This window comes from Culex pipiens, chromosome 2 (genome assembly GCF_016801865.2).
Source record: "Culex pipiens pallens isolate TS chromosome 2, TS_CPP_V2, whole genome shotgun sequence".
Taxonomy (NCBI): domain Eukaryota; kingdom Metazoa; phylum Arthropoda; class Insecta; order Diptera; family Culicidae; genus Culex; species Culex pipiens.
The window spans coordinates 184495251-184513228 of NC_068938.1; the positions used below are offsets into that span (position 1 = coordinate 184495251).

At 37.9% G+C, this 17978-nt stretch overlaps 1 protein-coding gene across 7 annotated transcripts in view; it reads right to left on the bottom strand.

The window, feature by feature from the left end:
* Positions 1 to 17978, bottom strand: part of LOC120415429 (ral guanine nucleotide dissociation stimulator-like 1) — a 106423-nt gene that overhangs the window by 41075 nt on the left and 47370 nt on the right. For 3 of the 7 annotated variants that reach the window (XM_039576972.2, XM_039576974.2, XM_039576971.2), the window contains exon 1: positions 7726 to 8449. The exons of 1 other annotated variant lie outside the window; for it this stretch is intronic. Coding sequence is in view for 2 of the 6 variants with exons in the window: in XM_039576978.2 (XP_039432912.1) it covers positions 7726 to 7746 (21 nt within the window). In the remaining 4 variants the exon portion in view is untranslated. Of the gene's footprint in view, positions 1 to 7725; positions 8451 to 17978 lie in introns of those variants that run through there. 3 more of the 7 variants (XM_039576978.2, XM_039576977.2, XM_039576975.2) reach the window with 2 other exon arrangements.

Below are 17978 nucleotides of genomic sequence, written 5' to 3' on the forward strand. Positions count from 1 at the left end.
GTTAAAACAAACACTAACTCGCAATAGGTGACTTTCGCGATGCACACCAGACCCGGACGGACGGAAATGTGTTTGTAAACATTTGCGTGTCAAAACAACACTTTTTTTTCAAACGACATCCCAACATCAAACATACACACAAGTGGTCCGGAGAAAAAACTTCCGACACCGGAGACTCTTGTGAAACACGTGTCTTTGATGGGTGGAACGCAAATACCAACTTGGCTTGGTGGAGATGCACTTTTGTCCCAGTGAAATACATGAACAGACGACGCTACTCTGGTACAAGGTGCGTCTGGTGATCCGTGACGTAACGGAATTTGAGAAAACGATTTTCTGGATCAGTGGAGTGCAAAGTAGGGCTGAGTGGAAAATTAGATGTATCTGCTTTGCTGCACAAACTTAAAAACTTTTAAATGCTTAAAAAAGCCTTTATTATTTTTTTCTCTCATATTTCTTTCGTCTTTCGTCTTTCGTCTTTCGTCTTTCGTCTTTCGTCTTTCATCTTTCGTCTTTCGTCTTTCGTCTTTCGTCTTTCGTCTTTCGTCTTTCGTCTTTCGTCTTTCGTCTTTCGTCTTTCGTCTTTCGTCTTTCGTCTTTCGTCTTTCGTCTTTCGTCTTTCGTCTTTCGTCTTTCGTCTTTCGTCTTTCGTCTTTCGTCTTTCGTCTTTCGTCTTTCGTCTTTCGTCTTTCGTCTTTCGTCTTTCGTCTTTCGTCTTTCGTCTTTCGTCTTTCGTCTTTCGTCTTTCGTCTTTCGTCTTTCGTCTTTCGTCTTTCGTCTTTCGTCTTTCGTCTTTCGTCTTTCGTCTTTCGTCTTTCGTCTTTCGTCTTTCGTCTTTCGTCTTTCGTCTTTCGTCTTTCGTCTTTCGTCTTTCGTCTTTCGTCTTTCGTCTTTCGTCTTTCGTCTTTCGTCTTTCGTCTTTCGTCTTTCGTCTTTCGTCTTTCGTCTTTCGTCTTTCGTCTTTCGTCTTTCGTCTTTCGTCTTTCGTCTTTCGTCTTTCGTCTTTCGTCGTTTTTAGTTTTTAGTTTTTAGTTTTTAGTTTTTAGTTTTTAGTTTTTAGTTTTTAGTTTTTAGTTTTTAGTTTTTAGTTTTTAGTTTTTAGTTTTTAGTTTTTAGTTTTTAGTTTTTAGTTTTTAGTTTTTAGTTTTTAGTTTTTAGTTTTTAGTTTTTAGTTTTTAGTTTTTAGTTTTTAGTTTTTAGTTTTTAGTTTTTAGTTTTTAGTTTTTAGTTTTTAGTTTTTAGTTTTTAGTTTTTAGTTTTTAGTTTTTAGTTTTTAGTTTTTAGTTTTTAGTTTTTAGTTTTTAGTTTTTAGTTTTTAGTTTTAGTTTTTAGTTTTTAGTTTTTAGTTTTTAGTTTTTAGTTTTTAGTTTTTAGTTTTTAGTTTTTAGTTTTTAGTTTTTAGTTTTTAGTTTTTAGTTTTTAGTTTTTAGTTTTTAGTTTTTAGTTTTTAGTTTTTAGTTTTTAGTTTTTAGTTTTTAGTTTTTAGTTTTTAGTTTTTAGTTTTTAGTTTTTAGTTTTTAGTTTTTAGTTTTTAGTTTTTAGTTTTTAGTTTTTAGTTTTTAGTTTTTAGTTTTTAGTTTTTAGTTTTTAGTTTTTAGTTTTTAGTTTTTAGTTTTTAGTTTTTAGTTTTTAGTTTTTAGTTTTTAGTTTTTAGTTTTTAGTTTAGTTTTAGTTTTTAGTTTTTTAGTTTTTAGTTTTAGTTTTAGTTTTTAGTTTTTAGTTTTTAGTTTTTAGTTTTTAGTTTTTAGTTTTTAGTTTTTAGTTTTTAGTTTTTAGTTTTTAGTTTTTAGTTTTTAGTTTTTAGTTTTTAGTTTTTAGTTTTAGTTTTTAGTTTTTAGTTTTTAGTTTTTAGTTTTTAGTTTTTAGTTTTTAGTTTTTAGTTTTTAGTTTTTAGTTTTTAGTTTTTAGTTTTTAGTTTTTAGTTTTTAGTTTTTAGTTTTTAGTTTTTAGTTTTTAGTTTTTAGTTTTAGTTTTTAGTTTTTAGTTTTTAGTTTTTAGTTTTTAGTTTTTAGTTTTTAGTTTTAGTTTTAGTTTTTAGTTTTTAGTTTTTAGTTTTTAGTTTTTAGTTTTTAGTTTTTAGTTTTTTAGTTTTTAGTTTTTAGTTTTTAGTTTTTAGTTTTTAGTTTTTAGTTTTTAGTTTTTTAGTTTTTAGTTTTTAGTTTTTAGTTTTTAGTTTTTAGTTTTTAGTTTTTAGTTTTTAGTTTTTAGTTTTTAGTTTTTAGTTTTTAGTTTTTAGTTTTTAGTTTTTAGTTTTTAGTTTTTAGTTTTTAGTTTTTAGTTTTTAGTTTTTAGTTTTTAGTTTTTAGTTTTTAGTTTTTAGTTTTTAGTTTTTAGTTTTTAGTTTTTAGTTTTTAGTTTTTAGTTTTTAGTTTTAAGATTAAGAAATTCATACAAGAGAGCCTAAAAGCATCAAATACTAAAGTTAAATCGTAACTCATACCCAAGTCATCCCACTCCAAAAATAGATTTAGCTATTTCACAAACATGACATCAATATTTTAACCACAGTTCAGCACATCTCCCTTCCTCAAAAATCGTCAATTTCTCACCCTCTTAAAAGAAAATACAGATCTGTCAACAAAGTATTTTCCCAACAGTATGAAACCACTCAACATCCCACTCATCCAAAACTTCATGTTACACATTCTCCAAGGAAATCCTGGACATCTTCGGGCTAAAAGACGATTTGTTGCCCACCTCCTTCTTCCGGTACCAGCAGCACAACAGTGATGTTGAGTAACGCTAACGCCAGGGAGCTTACACAAATGGATTCACACAACACACATCTGGGCACCATTTACACGTACCGCACACAGAAATGCCAGTCAATGTCAACACCTCTTCCTCTCCCTGTACGGCGGGCATCGTCGGAATGTGGATACTCTTCACCATTTTTAAGGGGAGCTTGGCTTTTGGAGATCATCGATTATGTTACAGAAAACAAAAATCTTTTTTTTAATTTTAAAATTTTGAAGAAATTATTTCTGTCAGTGCACGCCAAATGTGGAGATCATGGAGAAGCGTGGTACTTCACGAACAAATTCTCATTTTAGGGTGCTTATCCCTATAGACCACACGTCAAACTGCAGCTGGAGATGATTAATGACAGGGAAAGCGCATCTTCCATCGCACCGCCGTGTTGGCCAATATACGATAACCGTGTAGGCGGACCGTGATGTGATGTTGCTGCACGGGAAATTGAATTTCCACCGAGCCGTCAAAGGAACCCGGGACTGGCTGCACTATCTGGTGTCCGGCGTTGGGAAGATCTGTAGTTTGGCATAGCTAAGCTAGACTCCTTACGAGGGGAGAAAAATCTCAGTTTTGCACGATTGAGCCATAATTATATTTCTCGCTTTGATAACATTGGACACAAACAGACTGCACGGGGTACACAGCTTTAACCGTAACAGCTAGACGGTCCCATGTACACCAATATGCACATAAATGTCACCATAACCCCCTTCGGAGGCACAACAGGAAGCTGCAGCCAAACGCGACGCTGGGTATTTTTAGCATCACACTCTTACAGTGCCTGTGTGCCTCTCAGTCTCAGGTTGATTCGTGGCAATTAGTAACGGTGTTGGCCACTTCAAGTCACGAAGCTGTACGTACACGGTAGGAAAAATGTAAACAGTCTGTCACGAATTTGAGACCTTTGCTTTCAAAATTGTCCATTTTTTGTCAACCAATGTTTTCGGTAACGCCAACTGAATTTCTCTCCGTGCACAGCGATGCAGCTCTCGGCAGTTGTAATAGTGGAGGTTATTATCTAGCTTTGAATTCGAGAAAAATACAACCGCGCTGACATTTGAATGTATGTCACTGTGCTGACTTGAATACCTCCACCGTCGTTGACAGCGCAGCGCGCCATATCAGAACGTCAACAGTCGGAACTTTGAATGAATGAACCGACCGCGGAGCGATTGTGTGTCTATTTGAAGTGGGATCTACATTTAGTAATAGAGAGCAGAAAAGGGTTGACAACCAGTCGGTCATCAATCAGCGCAGATCGGGTGGAGCTATGCACATGTGACATCAATTGGGTCATGACCCGTGGCATTGGGCAAGGTTGTAACAAACTAGAAGAAGAAAAAAACGGGTGCTGAATGAACGGACGTTGGCGACAGAACGTGAGTGCCTCGTTTGTATCGGTACGGGTTGAGACGCCAACTCTTCAATCATTGTCACGTGTTGGTTGGGAACGATCGATAAGCAAATGGTTTAAAATGTTAAACATCTTGGCTTGTGAAGTCTAGGCAGGAGTCAGTGAAGTCACAGAGTACCAATAAATCATATATTTTAAACCTTTCAGGCCTGAATTTTGCTGATCTGTGTTAAGCTACAAACAGGCAAAAAAAATACATGTTATTATTGAACTTTCTTGACCCTTTGTTGAATAAATGTTTACCTAGCTCTTAAAACAATATTCAGGTTGTGGGGCGATGTTTTGTCCCATAATTTGGACACCCTACTGATCAAACAGGAACGGTTTGTAAATATTTTTCGAAATATATGTATCTTCGGAAGAAGTTTACTCAACGATTTAAAGACTCCAGCAAAATTGTAGGTTGAAAAATACGATCAAAACTAGTTAAGTGCATTTCTCAATTAAACGCATTTTTTAGATTTTAGAAATCTAAATCCAATCTTGTCTAAAACAAACGCAGCCAAAGAATGCTGGAAAGTCCTAGTCCACCCCAAGCCTTTTTCTTGTCAATATTATTAAGTAATTTGTAATTTGTTGGGTACGATAACTTGTTAGTTAACACTTTTGATCAGGTCAAGATTCAGGTTAAGTGCAGAGGATCCGTGAAGGTACCCGAAAAGGCATTGCGAAAAATTTAAGTGGCCAGCCCCACTGCGTTGTGTTTACCGCAGAGATGATTCTGAGAACGGATCACATTTCACGGAACCGGAATACGTGAACATACCGTACCAAACGCTTAAAAAAATAAGCTAGAATTCGCCTTATTGAAAAAAAAACTCATCTCTCTCAATCTCATTTCTGTGCCGCTCACCTTTGAAAGTTTTATTTCGAAAGAACATGTTTTTTTATATATATTTTGTTACTTGGCAGACACTCAAAATTAATAATATTTTAAATTTTTTGAATGATTTTTTTTCATCAAGCAGATAAAAGAAGTATTTAAGTAGTAATAAAGCATTCATAAAATATATCTTCCTGCTTCAAGATGTGAAACAGGGAAATATGTGCTATATCTGAATACCCCTTGATTCAAGGATTGGTTTAGTTTATGGTAAGATTAAGTTAGTTTTAGGTTAGGTTATGTTTTCTTAAAATTTTTTTCCTCATTGTACCTAGTGTTACAAAAATGATAAATCATATACTTTTAAAGTTAAGAAAATGAACAGTGTTTAAATCACGAAAAGCAAACTAAAGCTGAAGAGCCACAGCTGACCACTTATTATGTAAACCAAATGTAATTATTATAAGAAAGATTCAATAAAGTATATTAAATTAAAAAAAAAATCCCAAGCAACCCACCATTTTCTAACGTCGATATCTCAGAAACTAATGGTCCGATTTACAATGTTAAAATTTGACACATTCCTGAAATTTTCCGGTCTTTTCGAAAATAATATTTTCAAAATTTTCAAATCAAGGCTAACATTTCAAAAGAGTCAAACTTTAAATATTACACCCTTTAAAAAAATGAAAAACTGCGACTATTATTAAAAAACTTACCTATAAATTGCTTTAACTTGAAAACGGTGCACTTTATGAAAATTTCACTCAAGTTCTTTTTGATTGAAGATTTGATTTTACATCGAAAAATGAAGTTAAAAAACTTTTGCGACAAATATTTCGATTTTTTGAAAAAATCACAACTTGGGAATTTCTGAAAAGTTGGCATTTTATGTCGCCTTAAACACATAAAAAAATAAAAAAGGGCTTTTTTTGCAAATCAAGTTTTAGTGACAAAAAGTTAAATTTAAAATCACCAATTTTTTTACCGTGTATCATTTTTTTCTAGTGTAGTCCTGATCCATACCTACAACTTGGCCGAAGACTCCATATCGATCAAAAAATTCCTTCAAAAGATACAGATTTTTGAATTTTCAAATATCATTTTTGTATGGACAATTGCCAAATTTGTATGGGAATTTATATGGACAAACTAATGATGCAAAATGGCTTCATTGGGCATACCGAAGGCACCAAACAAGTTTCAGCCGGATTTAAAAATACAAAAAAATCGAATGACCGAAATCTGAGAGAATTGCTCAGCTTCTAAAAAGCGTTACCAACCCACATCTGGCAATAAATAGCTGAATGTAAAGTTAGCAAGCAAGTTTCTTTTGAAACTTTTGCAAAACAATTTGTTCACATAGTGAAAATTTGCCAGTAAAATTATCAGTCTTATAAAATGTCCATTTTGGCGTTCCGAACGCGTTTTGATGTTTAACCTTCAAAAAACAAAAACAAGGGCACGCAATGTAATCAATAACAGACACATTTTGTTACGTTAACCATTCTGTGCATTGTCCCGTAGCTTGGTTGATTTTTTTGGCTGCCGGAGTCCCGAATTTTAATTACAAATGTTTACGGTAGTAGAGTAAGTACGTGTGTCAAACGCGTTCTGACCTGAAATCCCTTTGGCCAGTTGTCGCACTTGCAGCAATTTTCAAGCTGTATCAACATATGAAGAGCGACAACAATGCACGGAGTTTTTTCGGTTTTTATTGAATATCTCAGGATTGAAATCGAATTTTGGAGATCTGTGAAGGTCAAAAGGTGAGGCATTGTAAGCTGCACAATGTGAAATGCAGTGAAATTTACAAAGCCCTTTAAAAAGTCATCAATTCGTGGAAATGCAATTTTCCGCATAAATTGTTGTAAAATTACATTGAAAAAGAGGAAATATTCAGCAATAAAATGATCAACAAAAAATAATTCCGGATTAAAACTAATCGAATTTAGGAATTTAAAATTTTAACAGCAAATGTTGTTTTTAAAAGCTGGATTAACTTTTTCATATTTAATTATACAAAAATGTTAAATGTTGCAAAATAATTTGAAGAATGTAACAGCTTACCGAGAAACACCGGTAAGTGTAGTTCTAAACAACTTGTATCAATGGGGAAACCCGTTCACTACAACTCGGGGGAGTTACATTTCATACTGTTCAATGAATTGTTACTACAATTTGTTTTAATTCCATCACTGGTGACTTATACAGCTAAGTTATACAGTCGTCAACCGAACTTTTTTATCGGCAATTGTGACGCAATTTTATGAGTTATAAAAACAAACTAAGCATGACTAAAATTTTACAAAAATGATTCAAGCTTCCAAAATAGCACGCCTTAAATGAAAGTCATCCCATACCCCAAGAGCGCCACTCCAAAAAAAGACCTCACCACAACCACGTGATCCGGAACCAAATCACGGCCCGCAGATATGCCGTAATGATAGGCCACAACACCACAACAGCATAAACGGCTGCAGCCGTGCATGACCCACTAATCAAAAACCACGACAGCCAGCATGCCAACCATCTTTTATGACATCCTCACGATGCCACTTGGCTTGGCTGTGATTTCATGCTTTCTTTGGCAATTCACGTGCTGCTGCTGCGCGGACTGGTGATTGGTGGTTGGTCTCTCTAGTTCCGTACACACCTCTCACTCTCGTCCTCGCTGGTTGTAGTGGTTTGCTGAAGTAATAATAGTAATCGTAATAGTAGATCTAGTGCTTACTCGGTCGAACAACCCCTTCATCAACTTCCTTACGCGACCGTAATTGGCAAGCCTTTCGCGGACTCGGACGACGCTTCCTTGTTCCTGATTACGCGCGACTTTCCGATTCTCCAATATCGTAGGTTCTTCACCACCCTGCACGTGTTTCTTTCTTTGCTTCTGTTTTGCTCTAGCTCATCGCCCTCACCTTCCTTCGCGGGGTTTGTGCTTTATGGCTTGTTTATGTTTGCCTCCCTATTTATAACCAGCCAGCATGAGCATGACTCACTGGGAAAGCACCTTCCCCCTCAGCACTTCTTCTTGCACGGTGTTGATAACACAGCCAGGTTTTCCCACGCTTCTTCCAGAATCACTCTTGCACTCACTGCCAAGCTGCTGAATCGATTTCTAGCCTCACCGAATCGATCCACTCACTACACTCACTGTTCTTCTTTTTTTTGCTCGGGATGACTTCACGATGGTTTCAAGGTCCTTGTGCACTTCAACCTTGCGTACAAACAAAAATCTCTCTCCAGGAGCTGTTTCCTCCCCCTCCAAATCTGGGATCCCAGCCTTCTCCAATCTCTTTCCCCTCCGGGCGCGGTAGTTGTTGTGGAAATCAAAGAACTGCTGCTTCACGGATAACTCCACGGCGAAGGAACCACGGAGAACCACTCTCCAGGCGGTAGAGAGACGACTGTGTCCGCTCAGAACGATACCCGGCGTAGAACTGAGGGGCATCGTCGACGACAAACGACGCTAGTACGAGGTAGCGCGCACATACGGCGTCGTGGATTGCACAACGACAACTCTGCAGGGACATGTGGTGGATAAATGGGGTAATTCGCGACTGGGTGAACGTGCAGCGGGTCAGCTGGCCAATGTGAGCAAGGGCGTCTATATAAAGCAGTTTTTGACTGATTTTGTCTTGCTTCTGCTGACATTATTCAATTGATTAATCAAGTGATCTGTCAAAGAATTAAAGAAGTTATGTTCGATCTGATATGTATTCTGAAAAGAACTTGAAAATGACAACCAGATGTTTGTTTAAAAGAAATTCTTCACAAATGAAAATCAAACATTTATATCAAATTTCCCAAAAACAACAGTTACTGAACAATCAGTGCCGAGTTGCCCCAAACAAAGCCCAGGAAGGCGTCGTTAGTTGTTGTTGTCGTCGTAGCGTAAAGCGTCGTAGTGATACGCTCCCGTGAACACCTCTAGGTTTGTTTGACAACTACGCCTCCCATGCTTTATCAAAACGTTTGTATTAGAGAAGGGGTCGGCGTGTGTAAAATCTCCAACAGAGGGAAATAACAAATTTTAATGAATTTTAGTACTTGAATTAATAAAATTAGTAAATTTAAAAAAAAAACATAATTTTATGAAGCAACTATAACAATTCAAGGTATAACTATAACGAAAAAACCCTCTTGACATAATAGTTTTTGTATGAAAAGCATTAAAATATTAAAATATCTGTAAAATAACAGAATTTACCAACAGTTATCTAGTGTTCTTCCAAAATAACTTTAATTTGTCTATGATTTTACAATTGTCTCCAGATCGGGATTCCTACCACATTGCTGATAGGGGCATAAGTTCACCACAATGTGACTCGTGAAGCGTGTTTTGCGTTTCAGTTGCTGGGGTGGAACGAGGAGTGATGCTGGTTTGTTGTTATGGGCTTGGCATGAACATTTCAGACATGAACAACACACCGTTGTATTGGTGGACGCTGATGAACTTCTTCTATGGTTTCTGGTGTTGGTGATGGTTAAGCTGTGGTTACACGACATCATGAAGTTACTATAGGATGATTTTAAATTCACTTTAGAGAATAAAAAAAATCTTGAAGAATTTTTTTTAACAAATTTTTTTTTGAGCATGAGCATGAGCATGAGCATGAGAGATCACCCATGGTTGCCCCTCCGTTGCTGAACAGAACCGTAATATCCTTTCAGCACTACTGATCATTGGCTTCGACGATCTAGTGGTGTTTCCCTTATCAACAGCATGTATGAATGCGCTGAAAAGATAAAACACCATGATTGCCAAAGCTAGATCAGTTGCGAATAGGTAACAGTCATTGGCCACCAACGGCGCCCGCCATGTCAGTTTGTAGACCTCGAGTTTAAGGGACGGGAATGTTAGTTAGCGCAGGTTGCTACTAGGGCAGCTGATTTACTCTGTGCTTACACCCCACGAGCGCCAGGAACCTGAAAATTGGTTAGTAGGATAGGGTGTTTGGTCAGGATTCATCATAGAAGATGATGATGCGACCCAAAATCGAATGTTTTGTTTGGAGGGATGATGTATTATTCTCAAGGCAAGCAATCGGATGCTGCTGTTGAGACAATTCCCGTTTATATGTTGAATTTTATATCAACGGTTTGATCTTAGACAGCCGGCTGTGGAAAGATAAAACCAAAGCGATATGTAAAAAGAGGGTAAAATATTAATCTCAGTGAGTGATTTGGAGCGAGCTACATACTTGATTATTTAATTAAACGTAAAGCGTACTATCGTGACAATCTGCGATGCGACATAAATGCTACATAACGGAAGGGAATCTATTGAAATCGCGAAATCGTGAAGAGATAATTGAAAACAAAGGCTATAATACCAAAAATATCTTTTATTTAACGATCGATCTTTAATCAAAAACGCGGCGATGACGAGATGTCTGTATTTAACGAATTTCATCTGTAATAAACTACTAATTCTGCAAACCCGACAGTCACGGCGAAACCGGCAGAATGCACAAAATCAATTGTCATATCACGCAAACCGCCCGGAAGGAACACTCAAAAAATGAAAATAAAAATGCACGCATATATAAGGGGAGACAACAAACAAGTCGACGACGACGAAAATCAAGCGCGACGGACGCGACGCGAACCGGCAGTAGGCAAAGGTAAACATTTGATAGAGAAAGAAAATTAAGAAAATAGAAGAGCATTAAAGACTCGATTCTACACGAGATAGTTTCTTAAAAACAACTTTGTGAAAAATTATAATCAAAAGAAAAGAATTTTTTTTTAGCGGAGAAATTATTGTTAAATAGAAATTAAAGAGTGACGTAATAAATTGGGATGATTAGGGAGCGTTCTTTTATTACGTAACGCAAAACATCGGTTTTTAGACTCCCCCCTCGTAACAAAATTTCCATACAAATTTTAAAAATTTTGTATGGAGCGTAACACGACCTCCGACCCCCCCCCAACTGCGTTACGTAATAAAAGGACCCTCCCTTAGCCAAGTATGAGCAAGCATGACCGGAGTTCTTTTATAACGTAGCGCAAAATTTAGTATTTTTGACCCCCCCTCCCCCCCCCCCCTTCGTAACAAATCGTAACAGATGAGCGATCCCCCCTACCCCCCTTGTAACGCGTAACGAAAGGTCTTTTTGCAAATTTTTATGAGTACTTATATGAAAATTTTGCGTTACGTAACAGCATTTTTTGTCACTCTCCCCTACCCAATTTTCGTAACATTTCGTAGCAGACACTGACACCCTACTACCCCCCGTTATTGCGTTACGTAATAAAAGAACGCTTCCTAACTTCGTATTAGTATAGAATACAATTAAAAGTTTATAGTAATAAGAAAAGAAGAAAATGATGAAGAAGAACATTAGCATTATGATTTAAATTACCACAACAGTTCCATTTTCACACACTTCCATACACACATACAGTCATTCACATCCACACACACACTGGGCTTTAAATGGAACAAACTCACCAGGAATAATGTTAATACAGCTGAGTCTGCAAAGACGGCTTCCAAGGCATTTGCAGACTTTTTCCTCATTGATGCAGATTTCCACATCAATGATTTGGCATCCACGAACACGCTGCAAAGCTCGCTAGAGAGAGCAAAAACTTCTCTCTCCAACCTCAGCAAGTCATGCTCCCGTCGACCGGAACCGCGCCAGCACCGCTTACAGCTCTCGGGTGCTCCTCCTTGCACCAATATTGAACCAACGTATACCAACAAAAGAAAAAGCTTCACCTATTTTCATTACCCCTGGCAGTGCGAAACTTTCTTTTCTTCTTCTTTATCACTATATTTTTCCAAACTGCGTCGGTTCTTCCTTAATATAATTTTTAATACACTCAAAAAGCCTGAATGGAGCATGTCGCACATTCATCAAACTTCACTCTGTAGGACTGCTAACTCACCGATTTCACCTTTTCAAGCAAAATGAACTCACTAAATCGATCTGACACCACTGCACAAAAGCTCACTCTCAGCAAACAGAGCAGAAGCTTTCATTGACTTGTTGTCAAATAGCCAACTCGAAGGAACGGTGGAAATGAAACGTAGCGAAAAAGCTACGCGTAAATAAAAACAAACAACACATGCTGCAAAAACAAAAAATGCATGGAATGCCTTTTAAAACAGCAAAACATATCTGGAAAACACTTCTATCGGGGAAGGCGCGTCACTAACTATATCTTCACAACATCTCCAGCACTACAGAATGGCAAAATACACGAAAATTTACTAAAAATCTCGGAGCACCCGCGACGGTCGACTAGCTGGAACTAGTGCTGCCAACTCTCCAATTTTTTTTTAACAAATTTTTTTTTAACAAAAAATTCGAAATTTACTGGAACATCATGTAATCCTTTCTTTCTGTTAAAGTTGACTCATCAGCACATTGACGTAGAATTAGAGCTTTAAATATGCGTTTTTAAATAAAACCAAAATAATAAAGAGTTTTATGGGAAGTGAGCTTTCTCTCGAAAATTTTAAAAGACAAGTTGTTGAAATAAGCTAACTATTGAGACTCGACCAAACAATTCCAGATTGGAAAAGGTAAACTGAACAACACTATTTAAGCTAGCGTTACAATGCCGTAACGCTGTCAAACCCGATCTCTGAGAAGAGCTCTGGGCTGAACATTTTGTGAGAAAGAGATATGAAGTAATGAACGCAGTATTTATTCATGAACTATACAAAACTATATTGGTCTCTCTCTTTCACGAGCTGAAACCGCAGATACGAATTCAGGTGAATTTGACTGAAACCATACAGCACCATGTTTGCCCTTAAAGCTGTTTCAGCTGCTGCACCCAACAAGAATTCATTCGTAATAATCGTTCCCCTTTAAAGTGCACTTATGGGCACTCTCGTGTGCTGAAAATTTATTGCTTATAATTTAAATTGGAAAATTAATATCAATGCAGTCTTCTGCTTAACTGGGCAGCGAAGCAGGTGCTGCTTGGACGAGTTCAATGGAATTGGAAACTTTAAATTCATGTCTTCAAAAAAAATGATTTAGAGATGTAAAAAACGTATCTTTTCTGCTTGTAAACTTATCTTATTGGAATATTTAAATGAAGTTTCGTAATTTTGAAACTTCGGATGAAGATTTCCTTTTGCATTTTTGATTTGGATTATACTTAGTATGTTCTTTTTCTATGACAACAGAAGTCATTCGTCCATAAAAGTCTCCATAATTGTCCAAATATTGAAACGTGTAAACCGTTTACAACTATAAAAGTTCTGAAAAAAATACTTTTCAGCACTGAATGGGTTAAAAAGTTATTTTTTTCAGCAGTTGTATCGAAAAGTAATACTTTTCAATATTGATTTGATTTCAACGATGAATTTATTAAACGAATGGACATTTGGCTTCAAGTGTCATTCAAAGGGTGTATTTCGGAATTGCAAAAAATGTTGTATGGAACTCGTTGCAAAACTTGATGTTTTCAGTACTCGTCGTATTTATCAAACTTGGTGAACCTCGTTGGACAAATGTACGACTCGTGCTGAAATAATCATCTTTTTGCAACTTGATGCATAAACTACTACAGTCCAGACATGATTATCCGAAGCCTCGATTATCCGAAGTGTTGATTATCCGAAGGTCTGTATGCGACTTCGGATAATCAAATCACGAACAAAAAAAATATGACCCTATTTTAGTTAAAATTGTATAGTTGATTTCTTGTTAAATTACCTAATGCTGCTTTTTTAAATATTTCATCACCTTCATTTTGGCCGCCATCTTGGATTTAAAAATTCTAAATCTCTTTTTTTGCTCCCCGTAATTCCGTGGTAACATTTCAATAGGGCGAATCTGCATTTGTAAACAAGCAGTCTATCCCTTTCGCTCAAGTGACAGTTCACGTCAAGTAAAAGGGGGATAGACTGCTTGTTTACAAACGCAGATTCGCCCTATTGAACTGTTACTACGAAATTTAGGGGTAATTAAGCTCGAAAAAAATAAGGCTGCGATTTTTTTTGTGATTCAATTACACTAACCAACAAAAAAAAATTACAAAAATGACTGCGCAGGCTCAACTCGAGAGGAAGCATGCAGTTTAGGGTCCCCAGAAATACGTGCACTTTAAATTTTTCAAAAATATTTAGACAAGGCCGAATGGTTTTTCTCCAAAGTTTGCATGGAGAATTAGGGCGGTTCGTCGCTTTTGCATACAACCAAAAAATTGCATGCAATATGTGGGAGTAGCGAACAGCACTAATCCTCCATAAATTCAAAGTACACGTGTTTCTGGGGACCCCAAACTTCCTGCTTCCCCTCGAGTTGAGTCTGCGTAGAAATTTTGTTGGTCGATGTTATCCGATGATTTGATTATCCGAACTGAAATTTTTCCGAGGCTTTCGGATAATAAAGTTTGGACTGTACTTCGAAAAGATCAGAAAATTTCAAGGATGTCAATGTCAAAACATGAAATGAAAAAAAAATCAAATCAATCCTAACATTCGGTAAGGTCGAAAACAAGTGTTTTTGGGTTTGGGTTTCAAACAAAGAGGTGGATTTATTTATTTATTTTTTTTTTTTTTTTGATAATGTTGTTATTGAAAAAAATAGGAAAATTTCACTTGAAAAAATGTTGCTCAAAAATTACTTAGATTATTCGATTTCCCCCAATTATTCACGATAGTAACTTTGAAAGAACGCCAGTCCACACAGCAGATCTAACGGAACCCACACTAGTTTTCGCACTTTCGCGGCTTCGATGATGGCATTGCTCTTGGTTCTTTCGCTCGGAGGTGGCACGGTCGCGGTCGATCTACAGTACAAATTTTGTTGAAACAGTTGGTTGGCGTGTTCTACTTCTGTACCAAACCCCGCTTGGTGCTCGTCGGCTCCGAAAAACAATCAAACAACAACAGAAACAGCAAAAGAGGAGGTGAAAAAAATCGAAAGGGGAAATGAAAACTGGGGTGAGTCATAATGAAGGTGGAACTCCCCGGTTGGATGTAGAGTAGACAATGTGCCGAAAAGGCCAACACCGCGTTTTTTTTTTCGCGCACATGAACCGAACAACAGTAACGACTCTTTCATTGAGGCGAAATTGCGTTCGATTCAATCAGCTCGAGGATAGAATTGGAACAGAACGGCGTGAATAAACGCGGTCGACTTTGGGAGATACGATCTTGGGGAATTCGGGTTTGGATCTGGGCAGAAATCAATTTTATTACGATTTTGAACCTTTCAATCAATCACTATAACCCAGACTCGAACACATGTTAAGATCTTTAACGTCTTGGAATCGGTAACCTTAGGTCAGTAATAACATGCTTTGTATACAGACGTCATTCCGTTTGATAGATACACGTGGCGCTAGATCTACTCAGGCACGTCGTTGAGTGAAGGTGAGTTACGTGATGAGAATCGAGAGTTTGTTTTCGGTGTACCCTTGGAAAAGTGCAACTATCTCGGGTTGACCCCACTTTGATGGAACGTGATTCTTGCAGGTGGGAAGATTGAAACGTTGGTTGTGAAGATACAGCGTTATTTATATAATTTTTAAGCAATTTATGAAACTAAAAATCGTTTTTTACAAATCCATTTAGAGAAAAGTTCAAGATGGTATGTCAGAGACATAACCAAAAGACATAGGACAAAACAATTTGAATGTGTTTTTGGATTGCTAGTGAAATCTGGAATAAGATTATTTTATTTTGTTTCATAGATTTGTCGGCAAAACTGTCATAAATTTTCTCCCAAGGTGAACCTTCCATGAGGGCACCGGCAACTCCAGGTTGTGGCCAATACGGTCGGAATGTCAATTTTCATGTACAGTATCAAAAACCATGAATTTTGATACCCATATTGCAACAACTCGTTCTGTAAATGTCCTCCCAGGCCCCGGGGGAACCTTCTTTGAGGGCAGCGGCCACTCCAGGTTATGGCCACCACTGTCGAAATGGCCATTATCATGTTCAGTATAAAAAAATCATGAATTTTGATACCCATATTGCCACAACTCGTATGGTTCTGTAAATGTCCCCCAGGCCCCGGGGGAACCTTCTTTGAGGGCACCGGCTACTCCAGGTTATGGCCACTACTGTCGAAATGGCCATTATTATGTTCAGTATCAAAAACCATGAATTTTGATACCCATATTGCCACAACTCGTATGGTTCTGTAAAAGTTCCCCCGGGTCCCGGGGGAACCTGCTTTGAGATCACCGGCCACTCCAGGTTGTGGCCACTACTGTCGAAATGGCCATTATTATGTTCAGTATCAAAAACCATGAATTTCGATACCCATATTGCCACAACTCTTATGGTTCTGTAAATGTCCTCCCAGGCCCCGGGGGAACCTGCTTTGAGATCACCGGCCACTCCAGGTTGTAGACACTACTGTCGAAAGGGCCATTTTCATGTTCAGTATCAAAAACCATGAATTTTGATAACAATATTGCCACAACTCGTATGGTTCTGTAAAAGGTCCTCCGGGCCCCGGGGGAACCTGCTTTGAGATCACCGGCCACTCCAGGTTGTGGCCACTACTGTCGAAATGGCCATTATTATGTTCAGTATCAAAAACCATGAATTTTGATACCCATATTGCCACAACTCGTATGGTTCTGTAAATGTCCCCCAAGGCCCGGGGGAACTTTCTTTGAGGGCACCGGCTACTCCAGGTTGTGGCCAGTACTGTCGAAATGGCCATTATTATGTTCAGTATCAAAAACCATGAATTTTGATACCCATATTGCCACAACTCGTATAGTTCTTTAAAAGTTCCCCCGGGCCCCGGGGGAACCTGCTTTCAGATCACCGGCCACTCCAGGTTGTGGCCACTACTGTCGAAATGGCCATTATTATGTTCAGTATCAAAAACCATGAATTTTGATACCCATATTGCTACAACTAGTATGGTTCTGTAAATGTGCCCCCAGGCCCCGGGGGAACCTGCTTCGAGGGCACCGGCCACTCCAGGTTGTGGCCACTACTGTCGAAATGGCCATTATTATGTTCAGTATCAAAAACCATGAATTTTGATACCCATATTGCCACAACTCGTATGGTTCTTTAAAAGTTCCCCCGGGCCTCGAGGGAACCTGCTTTGAGATCACCGGCCACTCCAGGTTGTGGCCGCTACTGTCGAAATGGCCATTATTATGTTCAGTATCAAAAACCATGAATTTTGATACCCATATTGCTACAACTAGTATGGTTCTGTAAATGTGCCCCCAGGCCCCGGGGGAACCTGCTTCGAGGGCACCGGCCACTCCAGGTTTTTTTCCACCACTGTCGAATTGGCCATTTTTCATGAGAACCGCCGCATCATAGTGACTTCAACGCGGTCCGCTTCGCTCGAATTTCCTCCTTCTGCTGCCGGTGGTTCTTCCTTCTGGTTGCTCGTCCTCTTCTTCTATTGGCCGCTGCTGCTGCTGCTGCTCCGCGCCGGCCCGACGTGCACAGTTCGAGTGCTCGTTCCAAAGTGACTTGCTTTTGCGAAATTTTCTGCTTAAATAGCGGCAGAGCCGGAGAACGGCACAAAAGGGGCGCGGTCTCGAATGCATACGCTCGCTCTGATTGGTCATCTGTCCGATTTGTACTGAAAAATTACTCATTTTGATTGCATGTTTTAAGTGCTTTAACTATGTTTAGTCAAACTATCTATGTAGTTAAACGATAGCTGAAGTCTTCCTATTTCGATTGGTGGTCCAACCGTCTGGATTGATTCACAGGGGAAAAAGATATAAGCGTTCAAAATGTCCCCTTTTTTAACGCTTAAAAGTGACGCTTTGGATCGAATTTCTGAACTGGCCCCCCAATATAGTAAGTAGAGACATAGTCCTATGTAAATACTTAGGTCGTTTCAAATATTTTTGAAGTTTATGTGGCTCGGCACTGACCAAAGTCGAGGGGGAGGAGCGAAAAAATTTAAAAAAAAAATTAAAATTTAAATAACAAGCATAGGTTTTTTAGGACATAAACTTTGAAAAATATTTGCAACGATCTTATTCAAAATATAAATTTCCCAAATTTGATAT